We start from the raw sequence: 15,062 nt of genomic DNA, 5'->3' as shown, positions 1-15,062 counted from the left end.
CGTGAATAACGTACAAACCGAAGAACCGACACCCTCTCCCCACCGTCACCTCCCCCGGATCCGCCGCAGTGGCGGCTGTTGTTCCGACGCGCCACTCGGCTGTGTAAGATCTGACATAAGACGGAGCGCAGTCGGCCGCGGCACAGCGGGCTAAAACGGACACGGCCCCGAAAGAGCGAATGAGAACGCGAGGGGTCGTAGGTCGACAGATACAGTTCTCTACCACGGTTCTAATTCATTATCGGGGGAACGCGTTGCGCGATTCCACGACGTCCCGTTGCTCGTACTTACGAATTCGGCTCCGCGCGATGCACGGCCGACACCTAATTTGTTTCGGCGCTTCGGCGACGATCGGCGAACGTTCTCGAAATTTCGCGACGTCCACGCAAAATTGAGATTGCCGATTGGTTAATTATAGAACCTTATACAGAAAGGTGAAATGGTTTTTGTACTTTGGTTGAGCTTTTTATATTCAATTTTTAACTTTCTGCTCGACTGTCCGACTTTGTATAAGTTTAATAGCTGCTTTAGTTTTGTTATATTTGTGACTCGGTTTCTTTCGTTGCTTTATATGCAATTTTATAATAACGTTAAATTCGGCATAGACATGTCGGGCTAGAAAGCGTTCAAATGGCTAGAAAGTGTGACGCTGTTATTTTATTTCACTTCCTAGTCGGTATTTCATGATTTTAATTGACTATTATATGCATACAATATATTTAAAAAATTATATATATATATACAATAGTGTATATATAATTTTTCTTTTCTTTCTAATATAAGTTTCACCCTTTGCACTCGAGTGGTGACTCTAAGGCATCGCTAAAATTGTTCTGTCACCTAAAAGAATTTTTACAGCAACAAAGTTTAATTTTAGAAGAATTGTTAAAAATAAAACTGCTGCTATAAATCACAATTAATTTGATACATATAAAATGCACTTCGTCGCTTAGTATGGAAATACTGCGCACTAGAAAAATTATTTCCGATTTATAGTTAAAATGGCTTTGAGTGCAAAAAGGGTTAATAAGTTATCTTTTCTTTCTAATCGTTATGTCCATTTATATATTGTATTATTTCTCTTGACATAACCTCAACATTCTTTGATAAATTATTTCTCTTATCATTGCATTTAATTAGCTATCTATATATATATTATCATTTTAAGTCAACATGTGTCATACTTCTATTTCTTTTTATCTTATTTTGCTTATCAATATTGAAATTAATGAAAGAAAACGTAATTTCCAATAAGCGACGGATTTTCTTTGTTTGTCGATCGACGATCGTTCGTGAAATGACGAATTTCCCTTCGCGCGAACCGAATACGTGTTAACGCGATTAGTTAACACAGTTATTAGCGTATCTTGCCCCCGGCTGATCCGCCATTGTTTAGCTGAACAATCACGGTAAATAAAATGTGCGGGATCCTCGTGCCGGGAAAATGGAAAGTTAATATCTCGAAAAAAAATCCTAAGCTCCGCGTTTCATAAATTATCGGGGAACCTATAGACTCGCCGCGCGGCAGATTAGTTGTGTTGCTGTACCGCCCCCTCAACTCCCCCCCTTCTCCCCTCGCCCCACAGTTCGTTCGCCGCGATGACGCGTCCCGTTTCGAGGGAGTTAGGAAGAAAGATAAACGTTCCCTTTGAAATCTGAGATTGTATTTTACAAAGATTATATTTACAAAGCGAATAGTATGCATGCGCAGAGGGGAACGATTCTCAAGAATTTGTGCTGCACAAGTACCAAACTTTTGTATTGTATAAATTTCGTATTTATACAATTTAATTTTGTATTTATAGAATACAAAATTTTTGTATCTATACAATTTAATTTTGTAATTATACAATTTAATTTTGTAATTATACAATTTAATTTTGTATCTATACAATTTAATTTTGTATCTAAACAATTTAATTTTGTATTTATACAACACAAAATTTTTGTATTGTACAATATATTATAGCTTTTTTTGGGACGGTTTCCTATGTACAAATCGAATAGTGAAACGAGTCTTGGATCTGTGAGATGTTTCGGAGGCGTACGTGAAAGAGAATCCACTGGTTCTAAAATATTTAGAGAGGGTTATAAAGTAACTTAACTATTAATTACAGCTGAATAATAAGGCAGTAAGTTTGACATAAATAATTCAGTTTACAGAGTGACCTGGACAACTGATTTCACGTTACTTATCTATGAAGCATGCTGTAGGGGGTGTTCGCGGGTTAAATCGCAAATGAAATTAGTATTATAAAATAAACAAATTTCTCTTGTATAACTATGCTCGTAAAAGCTTTCTTTAGGAGATACTTAATATCGAAATTGTAAAATGTTTCGTGCCATCGAAACAAGTCTGGTTTATCAAGTATTTTACAAAAGAAAATTGTCGAGTTTATTGCTGAAGATAATTGTAATTATTATTAATTATAATTATAAAATACGCTGTTTCTGTCAGCTGTGAAATATGTATATGCTTCATTTGAAGTAGCAAGTTATTTCTCTGTTAAATAGAATAGATGAAATGCTTCATTGATTTTACAAATATATTAGGTAAAGTACAATTAATAATATTTTACCTAAGTTAATTCGTAACCTACAATTTTAAAAACCTTTTTTAACAGCTTTAAAAATAAATATCTCTTGAAGGAAGCATTTGCGATCACACATTCAGGGGAAAGAATTTTTAGGTTTTTAAATTAATATTTAAACATTGGCGATTCCACCCGGGAGCACTCTTTAAGAGAGAAGCCTTTCTTTGATTATATTAATCGGTGTATGGTGGCCGTGTGCATGGTAGCCATGAGATTAATCCAGATTTTAAATCGAAACAGTAGAAATAAATTATTAGGTCGAGTCATGAATAACTTCCGCCGCAGTTAGGTAGAATCTATTGTTCGTTTCCGCGCGCAATGAGTCACCGTGACAAATGAATTTTTGCTTTTATTAAATAATTTATTAAAGCGTTTAAAGATTTAAAATTGAAAAAGAGATCCAAGTAAATAAATTAAAAGAAACGAACAAGATAAATAAAATAAAAATTCTGATAAAAAAGGAAGTTATTCGTGACTCGACCTAATGACGCGACGATCGCCGCGTCACGTGACATAACCTCACTTCCTCGATTTAAAATCAAACTTAATCTCCCGTTTACCATGTTCGCATAACGCATAATCGATATTAGATAGATGAGAGATCACTGCTCACTAAGATTAATACTACGCTGAGCTACGCTTTCAATTAAAATTCGGAAGCAGTAAAATAGCAGCGATGAAGCCTCGATTATCAACAATAAAACATAGCACGTCGGATTAAATAAAAAACTAACTGAAGCGCGGATAAAATTGCACTATAGAAACCAGAAACAGTACAATCGCAGTTACAATTACAATAAAGTCGCTCCGGGAGCAATTAAGTCATTTAAACGACGAAACCAAAATGAATTAATGACAGAGAAATAATTAATTCATGTATAAATATTATAATCGATTATAATCGAGGCTCTACCGTACAGTAATAATTAGACTGCGGATTTTATAGCAAAATTGCGTATTTATAATATAAAACAGTTTAAAGATTAAAAGCATTTCAAAAGAACGATATATTATTCTTTAATCTGTCAAAATGATGATTAACCCCTTGACGTTACCGCGACTAGGAATTTTTCAATTGTTATCATATACTCAAAAGGGACAGAACATTGTTTATTTCCGAATTTACTCGAACGAAGAAATTTACTTAGATATTAACAACGAGGGATTAGAATTTTATTCCAATTTTAAAGAATAGAATAACATTCGTACTTAATAATTTATTCCTGCAATTTTCATCAAGGGGCTAAAAGTAGAATTAATTTACCATTTCATTTCTATTACTTACAATTGATACAGACTATTATTTTGCATAAAAATCCGCAATCTAGTAACAATGCTAGCAGTAATAACGCTACCAGTACTAATACATAATTGTCACTAATAATCCTAATTGAATAGGGTGCGCTCAAGTACCCCGGCACTCGTTCCACGACGATCGCGACGCGCGCGAGAATTCGCGGATTTGTTAGTCCGTCGGGGTACTTTAAGCGGCACACGGTCGCGCCGCGATTTCCGAATGCACGATGCCTGTGGTTCTCGTGCCGGGAGAGAGGGGGAAGCACAGGTGGAGTCCCTCGAGGCGACCGAATTTCTCATCTTTGGATCGGCGGTCGGCCACCGGGCGGAGCTACGTGTCGCGGAGCCAAACTTTCAGCGGCACTTTGGTCAAGGCCTTGCCGAGGAAGTCCTTGAAGTGTTTCGCGATCGAGGCGCTCGCCGCCGGTCGCATTTCTTCGATGATCTCCTTCGCGTTCTGATTGAGAAACTGATTCATCGCCTGGCCGATCACGTTGTCGCCGTTCAGCTGGTCGATCACGCGAAACCGTGCCCGGCCCAGGCTGAAGTCCACCAACATCCGCGACACCTTCAGGTAACGAACGCCGTCGCGGATCTCCTCGGCGCCCTGCACCCGGGCGATCGCCTGCACGTCGCCTGAAAACAGAGGTCGTTTTTTCGAGAGAAACTTCTTCAGAGATTCGGTAAGGCGACAGCCAATCGGGACGTTTCGAAATGATATTTCGTTGTTCGAACATTGAGTTTTATTATATTCTGGTAGTCGAACGTTCTGTTATTTTGTTGTTGTATTGTTTAGATAAATTATTGGCCAGTAGAATTGACTACAATTTCTAGTTAATAGATAGCTTTTTCTGGCAATTGAACATTGTATTATTTAGATAACTTATTGGCCAGTAGAAGACCAGAGAAACTAAAAGAATTAAAAAATGTCGTTCTAGAATTTTAACAAAATTATTTAAAGAAGAATTAACTTCTCGTTTAATATCTATTTCTTGCAGTTTGGTTATTTGACGCGCATATTTCGAGTTTATTTGTCAACGATAAAAACGTTTATTGTTTACGTATTGATTTGAAAACAAACAAATTTGTTAAAAAAGCACGTCAATGTTTTAATCTAATTTTTAGATTAATACGCCAATAAATGATTATCGTTTTCTCTAGATAAACGTATTTACGTTGATTGACAAATAAATGTTTGAAATTTCCTGCTTGGAAACTGACGTAATTACGGACTGTCATGAAATATTGATAAGATAGTCGAGGCTATCAATCTCCCCAATGACGCGAATATTAATTCACAATGGTTGAATAGCGACTGGTGCTTTAAATACGGTGACATCGAATGAAAAAATTTGCTCGTTACAAAAATAATCATTAATTGCACTATTCAAATGCTACGTGGACGTTAATATATCTCTTTAATAATTTTAAAGAATTAATAGCATAGTACTTTTCACAGTACCCTTTTCATAGTATACTACTTTTCACAGTGCCCTTTTCATAATATACTATTTTTCACAGTACTCTTTTCATAGTACTCTTTCCACAGTATAGTACTTTTTAGAGTACCCTTTTTATAATATACTATTTTTCACAGTACCCTTTTCATAGTACCCTTTTCACAGTATAGTACTTTTTAGAGTACCCTTTTCATAATATACTATTTTTTACAGTACCCTTTTCATAGCATAGTACTTTTCACAGTACCCTTTTGATAATATACTACTTTTCACAGTACCCTTTTGATAATATACTACTTTTCACAGTACCCTTTTGAAAGTATACTACTTTTCACAGTACCCTTTCCATAATATACTATTTTTCACAGTACACTTTTCATAATACCCTTTTCACAGTATAGTACTTTTTACAGTACCCTTTTCACAGTATAGTACTTTTTACAGTACCCTTTTCATAATATACTATTTTTCACAGTAACCTCTTCATAATATACCACTTTCCATAGCACCCTTCTCCACTGATTCATACCCTTCACCCTACCTCTATATTCCCATCCCCGTCATTAACAGTACGTCAGCAGCACCGGGTCATTTCTGCCAGCAAAACCATTTACCTTCTCTCCACAATGTCTGAGACATACTAATTTCGCTTCATCCAACCGTGACCCGGCGCCGCTTTACGACCATCCGCTTCCCAACACTGAACAGCAACAACATCTTACCGAAAAGCGCCCAAAAGTCTCCGTGGCTCTGAATCGGGAATAGAAGCACGTTTCCAACCACCTCGTAGCCTCCTTGAAGCTCGATCTTCGGGAACGCTAGATGCAAATCGAGCCTGTACGACGAGACGTCCAATCTCGTCTTCGTGATGGAATAGTTTCCCGCCCCGATCACCGTGATATTGGAGAACAGAGCTCTGATGCGCACGGCACCCTGTCCGTTCTCCATGCCTAGCTCCGGGATGATCAACGGCTCGATCGGCGGCAGATCCAACTCCGGTATACCTAAAAATAATTATCGTCGCGTTGGAATACGGCTGAATCCGATATCTGTGCCCATAATTATGAAAGTGGTCCAAGTCGTATATTTCTTGTTTCGAGATATTTGCATAAATTAAAATATATCTTTACATTACGCGATCCTTTTATTTAGAATTTTATTAGTCTCGAATAATGGAAATTTATTATGAATACGAAATTTTGTGCGAATTTCATACGATAATGTTGTTTTTAACGTTTGAATCGACTTGGACCATTTTCAAAATTAACTAAATGTATTATAGATGAGTTAAAACAATAAAGAATCACGAGTTTGATTTGAAACGATTCGTGCGGATTTATTAATGATTCTCAAAAAGTAAAGCATTCTTATCATTTTTTCACGAGATCGTAAAAATTACATTGAATAAATTTAGTTGAAAATAATGTGGTGTGGAATAACTGACAAACTCATTTTTTTTTCTTCAAATTTTCACTTAGACCACTTTCATAATTATGGGCACGTTTAACAGCATGGAATAGTATCTCACCTTTCAGCAGGTACGGTTGAAGATGGTTCAGGGTTTTCTGGAAGCACGTCTCTATCTTCGGGTCCGATCTACTACACGGTATTATGTACTCGGCTGTGAAAGATAGAATCTAGTGAATGAACCCGGCCGTAAAACATTCGGCACAAATAATACGCGCGTGGTGCTGATTATCAGCGAGTTATTTAGTTCACGCGAAGTCACGGAGTCGTGATTCCCGGTTACCACCGACGAACCACGAAGCCTTCCTACTTCCTTCAACTTTTACGCAACAGCTCTCACTTCCGATGTCTTCGGATTACCCGTACGATTCTCTATGTATTCCCGATTGTCTAATGGAATAAATTATTCGACGAATAATTAGGGTCCGAGCGTTACCCAACGATGGAAAATGGATTACTCGTTGCATTTTACTGCGCTCGTCTTTTCCACGCGGTGTTCCTTTCGGAACTGACGCGATATTAATATTTTTGTTAAACAAATTCTGTACGAGCGAGAATTTTTATATGTATTTGTTGCACGAGTGGGAGCAATAGTAAGTCATATTTTTCTTATTGTAAGAAATAAACGAGTATTGTTTGATTTAGTGACATGGTTGCTAATCGATTTTTTTCTACAAAACCTTCAATTGGTAGATAAATTTTGCGAATGAATTTGAAATCAGCGTGTAAAAATTTATAGAAACGTTATTTAATCGAACTGTACGCTGTGCTGGATAAATCAAAATTTTCTTGGAATATTTAAAGTTTAAACATTTGCAGTTTTATTAAGTTGATATATAGGTGTCAAGCTGAATTAATTTTCGATCAAGCAATACACAATGATAATACATAATATGCAATATTAAATAGCAAAAATGGAATCTATAAATTCTGTCTTAAAGTCTATCTAAAATATCATATATAATATAATTTTTTGAATATATTACTTTTTCTATTTTCACACAAAATTGAGACATATTATTGTGCTACACTACTTTGACGTAACCTTAACGCAATAATATATTCCAATTTTATATAAAAATAAAGAAATGATATAACTATATAAAAAAAATTATATTACATATAACATTGTATTAAACTATATTAAAAAATTCTAAGAAGCACTATAATACAATAATAAATAAGGAAATAATATATTGGTGGCTAAGAGTAGCTCACAAAGGGTTAACATAAATTTTCAAGGTTAAAAGACGTTCTAACCTCATTCTCTCAATTTTTCTCTTATGTAGCAACATTTCAACATTGATATAGCTAAAAAGGAAATCATTGCTTTTCCTGATTTTTACGAAAAGCTCTCCGACTTCGATCGTTCGCCGCGCAGCGCGTCGCAGTCCGGAGACTTCGACGCGTGTGTAGCGACGTTCGCGCCACGTGATATGCAATACCGGGCACTGTCCCGAGTCGAAATTAACCGACAGTGCATGTCACTTATCTCGTCTGTAGATGATGAAACCGTTCTTCGCAATAACCGACAGTGTTTCGCAATTCTGTCGAACCGATCGGGCCCCGGAGAATCGAGGAGAGCAAACGAACTGGTAAGAACCCGAGATCCTGTCGGTGCCAAAATTGCTCGCTTGTATCCGCTGTTGGACCACAACCGCTTATTTCTCACTAATTCAGGCAATAATTTTTCTATCGAAATCGTGATTGACACGCCACGACGGAAACGTTTTATACAAAAGAGATAATTTATCCAGTCGGCGCAAAAGCGTGGACGATCTCTCACGAAATTTCTCATATTTCGATGGACAAGGGAACTTCGCAAAATGTCACATAACCTATGAAATTGCTAAAATTATTATAGAAACTGCCTTTACAATATATTAGTTGCAAGGCTAATAAATTTAATTTCCTATTTAGTAATTTGTCTTTTAATGAACGCATTCGCCTCTTTTCCAGTCGACAAAATCCGTCGGTTTCAGAATAAATCACCGTTAAATAATTCTGCGGTCATTTGAGCGTCAACGATCGGCATCGATCGCGGATGCGGTTATTACAGCGCGATACTATTCTGTTCATCCTAGGAATCTGGACCGACCGATGCACCGGCGGATTACGGTGACGCTTTCACTCGAAGACCGCTGGTGGATTCGCGGCGGACAGACGAGGACGAGCGGCGTCCTGTGTGGGACGAGGGATACGCCGTCGTAAGACCGGCTCCTAGGCTGCCGCGTACTTTCTCCGACCGATTGCCGCCGATCCTCAAGCGGTTATGCAATCTCTGACATAACCTTCGCCACGCCATCGAGAGCCGTTACGCCATACCCCCGGTACCATTATGTTGTACAGTGACCAACGTAGTCTCTTTCTCTTTCTCTCTCTTTCTCTCGCATAATACGTATAATAGTTCGTGTTTCGCCGGCCGTTTTAACTAGCCCGGATAGAACGGGCAGGCTCGCTCTCGTCCACCATTGTTGCGGAGGCCGGCACATGTCCTACGGATCACGGAATTCCGACCACGGCGTTCGTCCGCCGTCGACAGCCGAAACATGACCGTCGCCCGGCGGGATTGCGTTATCTGGTACATGTTGCGTCGCGGCCCCGGTGTCTCTCCACGATATTTTGGTATCGCGACACACTGACCCTTTTACAGTTTCTTATAAATCCCGTCGCTTTAAATTATCTCTAAATTGCATCAGTGCGAACGTTGCAGCTGTTTAAAGAGATCCGCTCTTTTTGATTGAGACAATTTGTTTTCTGCTTTTATCTTAGCACGATTTATTACGAAGAGGCGAATCTGATTGCTTTTGATAGTATTTTTAGGTTAAGGGAGAACCTTTGGTAATTGTTAATAGCAATTTTTTCCTGTTTCTATATTTAAGGTTATTATTTTAAGGCTATTTTAAGGCGAAGAGACGCTTTTTATTGTTTTTAATATAATTTTTACTAAAGAGGTTAGGTGAGAACCTTTGGTGATTGTTAATAGCAATTTTTTCCTGTTTCTATATTTGAGGTTATTATTTTAATGCTATTTCTTTCGAAGAGACGCTTTTTATTGTTTTTAATATTATTTTTAGCGAAGAGGTTAGGTGAGAAACTTTGGCGATTGTTAATAGCAATTTCTTCCTATTTCTATATTTATTATGCAATCGCTTCTGGACTTTTGATATGGTTATTATTAATAAAATTGATCCTGCTTTCATTTTAGCGCTATTTTTTCCGAAGAGACGCCTTTTAATATCACTATTTAATATTAATTTTGCTGGAGAAGTTAAAAGAGAATCTTTAATAATTATTGACAGCAGTGTCTTCCTATTTCTATATTTGAGGTTATTATCTTAAGGCTATTTCTATCAAAATGACACCTTTTATTATTTCTAGCATTATTTTTACCAGAAAGGTTAAAGGAGAACTTTCAGCAATTTCTTTCTATTTCTATATTTACTATGCAATTACTTCTCGACTTTTGCTATAGTTATTACTAATAAAATCGGCCTTGTTTTCTTCTTCCAAAACTACACCTTTCATCACCTCTATTCAACATTATTTTTACCAAATAAATTAAAAGACAACCTTTACTAACTATTAACAGTAATTCCTTCCTACGTCTATATTTACCATTTAATCGCTTCTCATCTTTTGCTATTGTTTACTTAATTATCGCAAAATTAATGCTGTAAAATACAAGATAAAAAGTAATGCCTCCTTTAAGCATTGTGCAGTTAACGATAAACAAACGGCGCTTGCGCAACAGACAATCGAAAGGCTAGGTCTCGGTTCAAGACAGTAACTATCGCGTGATCGTGGACTATACCTTGGACGGTAAAGATCCACGGGATTTGCTACGGTTTTCCGTATTACCATACAAAGCTAAGTTTATTCGGTATCCGGATCGCCGTTACAGAAAAAATACACGCGATCGATCGGGCTTACAAGGCACCGGGCACGGTCTGTGGTAGACCGATCGATCGATCGTGGCCAGCGAGAAAATTCAACGTTTCCAGCCGGTGTCCGTGCCGCGTTGCGAGGAGAAAATCCGCCGGGTGCGCGGACGGTGCACGTGTTCCGAGAGAAAGTATCGCATCGGTGAAGTACGAAAAAGGATGTCATTCTAACGACGAGGCGGACCCGAACGGCGTAAACAATAGTCGCGGTCGTTTCCGAGGCGGTGATTTTTCTGCTGGACTACCGGAACATTTTAACCCTTTTGTCATGGCGCCGGCAGTCGTCGTTAATTGTGTTATCGATTATCTCAGAGGTGTTATGTAATTAAGACGTACACGTCATCTTGTGATGAAACGAGAAATATTTGGTGAAATGTCGGTAATTGAAAGTTATGCGAATCCGTGGAGGGTTGTTTTTACTTTGATTTTTATTATTAATAATTCTTTTCCTTTCTTTAATAAAGCAAGCGTTCTGCAGTGGATTTTTATGCAATTTTTAGGTTATGTGGTTCTTCGCAGAGCTGAGAAAATGTGAAATAATTTCATATAGTATAGTAAACATTGAAATATTTGCGTGATTTCATCGTGAGAAAATACTATTTACTACTTACACTTGGATATTTATTTATTTATTATTTTAACCCTTTCTACTCAAAATGATTTCAACTGAAAATCTAAAATAATTTTTCTGATTTTTGTATTACAAAATTCATTCTATGCATTTAAAATCGAGCCTCGTGACTCGTATAACAATTATACTCTGAACAATTTTTTAAATCTGAAGTATGAAGATAATTTTGGAACGTGCTATAACAATTTTAATAGCGTTGCAAAGTCGCCACTCGAGTGCAAAGGGTTAACAAGCGCTAAACAGTGACCGAATGATCTAAGAAACATAGTAAATATTCATTTTGCATTTGAACATTACGTTGCAAAATATCCGCGACGGAGATACTCAGTCATAAAAACGGCAACTGACGTTTAACAACAACTGTGATATATGCTACTTAAAAAAACAATTTGCTTTGTTATTTCTGCGTGTAAATTCTTGACTTTTTAAAGCTCTATCGTATAAATATTATTCAATAAAGCAGCTGCTTTGCTTTAAATTAAAAAAATAAACGTAAAAGCCAATTATTAACTTTTTCGATTTGTAAGTGTAATATTAAAATTAAAAATGACTGTCTTTTCTCTTAACGTTTTAATACATAACATAAATTCATTGCAACGAACATCGTTTTAAAATTAAAAACATAAAAAAGACTTTACAACGTTCATTATTAACCTTTAAATTTCAGTGTATAATTAACCTAACAATCTTCAATATTTTTGCTTCACTAAAGAGCCTTATACGCAAATAAGTGAAATGAAAAGATAACAAACTCCCCTCGCAATATTATAAATAAAGAAAAAAGAAGTATACGCATAAATAAAACCACTAAACTGAAAGAAAAGCTTTCGACCGTGGGAAACGTGTTTTCGCAAGATTTCGGGGATTTCCCGAACAAAAGTCGACCGCAGGCCGCGTCGGCGAAACACGCTTCCGCGACATAATCGTTCCCCGCAATTACCGTCCGCGCGGAGAAAGAGAAAGGCAGATACGCTCAATGATCGTAAAAAGGAAAATACGCGGGGAATAATCGCTCGCTAGGTGGGCCTTGCCTTCATTGTGCCACCTGTTACGTGGATGCCGCGACGGCGTACGGTTACAACTCGCGGGCGCATCGTCGCGGTGAAAATCGCCGCCGGGGCGAACCTTCTCGGAAAACTCGCCGCCGGGGCCACGTGACGCGATGTTTTCGCGGCGCGGCTTCGATACCGTTTCCCGATATGAAAGCGGACCCCCGATTGCGCAATCGCCGGCGAGCTCGCAGCCAAAGGTCACTTCTCTGCCGATGCTCCGGCGAATTTCACACGTCATTTCTGTCATTTCTATTTCCACGAAAGGATGCTTTCCCCTCGCCGTGACTCGTCGCGGATCGACGCCACGTGCTCGTCGATTAGAATAAATTGAAATTAAAACACGGAAGCTTACGGGTCTCGAAGTCCGGCTCGCTGGGACCGGAATCGTTGCTGTCCGGGTCTTTCTGGCTGGACACCAGCGCGCCGGACAACACCACCAGCCACGCACTAAGCAGTCCCTGATGCATCCTGCAGGACCACATCTCTCCGAGGGATCGCCGGCTCGAAGTTCCCTCTGATGAGGCTGTTGCGAGTCGATCGCTTCGACGACTTTATTGCGTCGATTCTGTCTTAGGGTATCCTAGGCCTAGGTCCTTGCTACTATTCGACTTAGGTCCTTTCTGTTAGGTACTTGACTTCGATCCTCGCTGCCAGAAATATTTGACTCAGGTCCTTGCTCGACGACGACGATCTTCGGACACACTTTGTTCTCGGAGCAATTCACCAGAATTTTTAGACTCGACACTTGTTCCTTTTCTTCTTCTCTTCTTTTGTTGTTACATCGAGAGGTGTCTCTCGTTACATTGTCCGGTGGGAATGACAGGTTGGGATCGAGAATATCAGGTGGTGAGGAGAGGGTTTTAAAGGTGACGGCTAGGCGGATTGGCTCTCGTAAACTAAACACGGGCCCCCTTCATATTCTGTCTTATATGCGAGGGTTCCCCTACCCCGGCGGAACTTCACCCGACTTTAAACCGCGCCGCTTTGCCTCTTTCTATTTTCCTCGCGGTGTGGCACGCGCTTTGAACGACGCGGTTCTTTTCTTTACTGTCGATTCTTTACTGATCGAATTTTGAAAGATTAATCGAATTTTATATTTTGTAATCAGAGCCGCGGAAAATTTGATATTAATCAGTGGAGATAGTGGAAAATGTAATTTGGAAATAATAGTGTTTCGTTAAATATTCAGAGAAATTATTAATTCAATTTCAGCGCGAGTTTTGCGATAGCAAAAGTAGGTGCGAATGTCTGATTAAGTATTAACAATGACATAGAAACACGTGTTTCGTCGGACCGAGAAGAACGACAGAGAGAGAGAGAGAGAAGGAGAGACGATTGAAAAACAATTGATTCACGCGCGAATCATCTCTATGGCAACATAGAGACCAGTGCTGATTACCAGATCACGCTGATCCGAAATAACAATATTTCTAACATATAGAAAACAATTTAAAAAATTCTCAAAGTAAATATATTTTGCATTTCTCAATCGCTGTCTTCTGCTCGAATAATTCATTATAACAATATTAAAATCTTGACGAAATCCATGCAAAGATAGTATGTTTAAATTATATGTTATTATATTATTTTTAAAGTATAAATTACTTTTCCATAATGTTTACAGGTATTTGCAAAGAAATTGTACGAAATTTTATGTTTACTCCTTTTCCCTAGATCACTTAAATAAACTTGGAAATTTATCTTGTAGAATGTTTTTAAGAAATTGTTTGCGACATTTTGCGAAGCAACATTTATTGATTCATCACTTCGAAGGGAACGTTTTTTCTTTGTTTCTGGCGAGGCTGTGGTTAGAACTTCTATCACTTTCGATTGATATGTCCACGCGAAATGATTGAAAAAAATTGCTGGAATAATACGAACTTAATATAGCACGGTTCATTTGTTCCGGTGACAACGGGAGACAAATCCAATAATGATGCGACTGACGCAAAACATTGGTTCGGCAAACATTGATAATTGACGAGTAAATCGTGAACGCGTATTCTTACACATAGATGATCGAGGAACGCGATTATGGTGGATTCTGCAAAAACAAATTGGTCGAGGACATAATATACGTAGACATAATATACGTAAACATAATATAGGTAGATATAGTGTACGTAGACATAACATAACCTTGACGTAATATAAATAAATATAACGTACATAGACGTAACAGAACCCTGACATAATATACGTAAACATAGTATAACCTTAACATAATATACGTAGACATAACATAACCTTAACATAATATACATGGACATAACATAATCTTGACATAATATATATAGACATAACATAACCTTAACGTGATACACAAAGACATAACGTAGACATAGTTAGGCGCTTATTAAACAGCCGTTCTTTACGAAAAAGATATTTATATTTACAATAATGTAGAAATATAAAACACAGAAGCAAAAGAATATAGCAAACGTAGAATATTTGGAAACATATATAAAATTTGTAAAGTTTTTATCCTGCGTACATCTACTTGTTAAATTGCTGTAAATAATGACGATATTTTCTTCCCAACAGTACCTTTGTTACTACAAAAATTATTATAAATTATTACAGTATGCTAATACTATAATGCGTTGTGCAAACCACAT

General features: G+C 37.7%; 1 protein-coding gene across 1 annotated transcript; it reads right to left on the bottom strand.

Moving 5' to 3' along the window:
• Nucleotides 1-1,713: 1,713 nt before the first annotated feature.
• On the bottom strand, nucleotides 1,714-13,360 carry LOC144472870 (protein takeout). The gene is made up of 4 exons (XM_078186283.1): nucleotides 12,797-13,360; nucleotides 6,879-6,971; nucleotides 6,073-6,354; nucleotides 1,714-4,526 (listed from the first exon to the last, which is right to left on the bottom strand). The coding sequence occupies exons 1-4, from the start codon at nucleotides 12,924-12,926 to the stop codon at nucleotides 4,222-4,224; spliced, it is 810 nt and encodes a 269-aa protein (XP_078042409.1). The 5' UTR covers nucleotides 12,927-13,360; the 3' UTR covers nucleotides 1,714-4,221.
• Between the last annotated feature and the right edge of the window lie 1,702 nt (nucleotides 13,361-15,062).

The sequence above is a fragment of the Augochlora pura genome, chromosome 7 (genome assembly GCF_028453695.1).
Source record: "Augochlora pura isolate Apur16 chromosome 7, APUR_v2.2.1, whole genome shotgun sequence".
In the NCBI taxonomy this organism is placed as follows: Eukaryota; Metazoa; Arthropoda; class Insecta; order Hymenoptera; family Halictidae; genus Augochlora; species Augochlora pura.
This window is presented reverse-complemented; position numbering and strand designations above follow the sequence as displayed.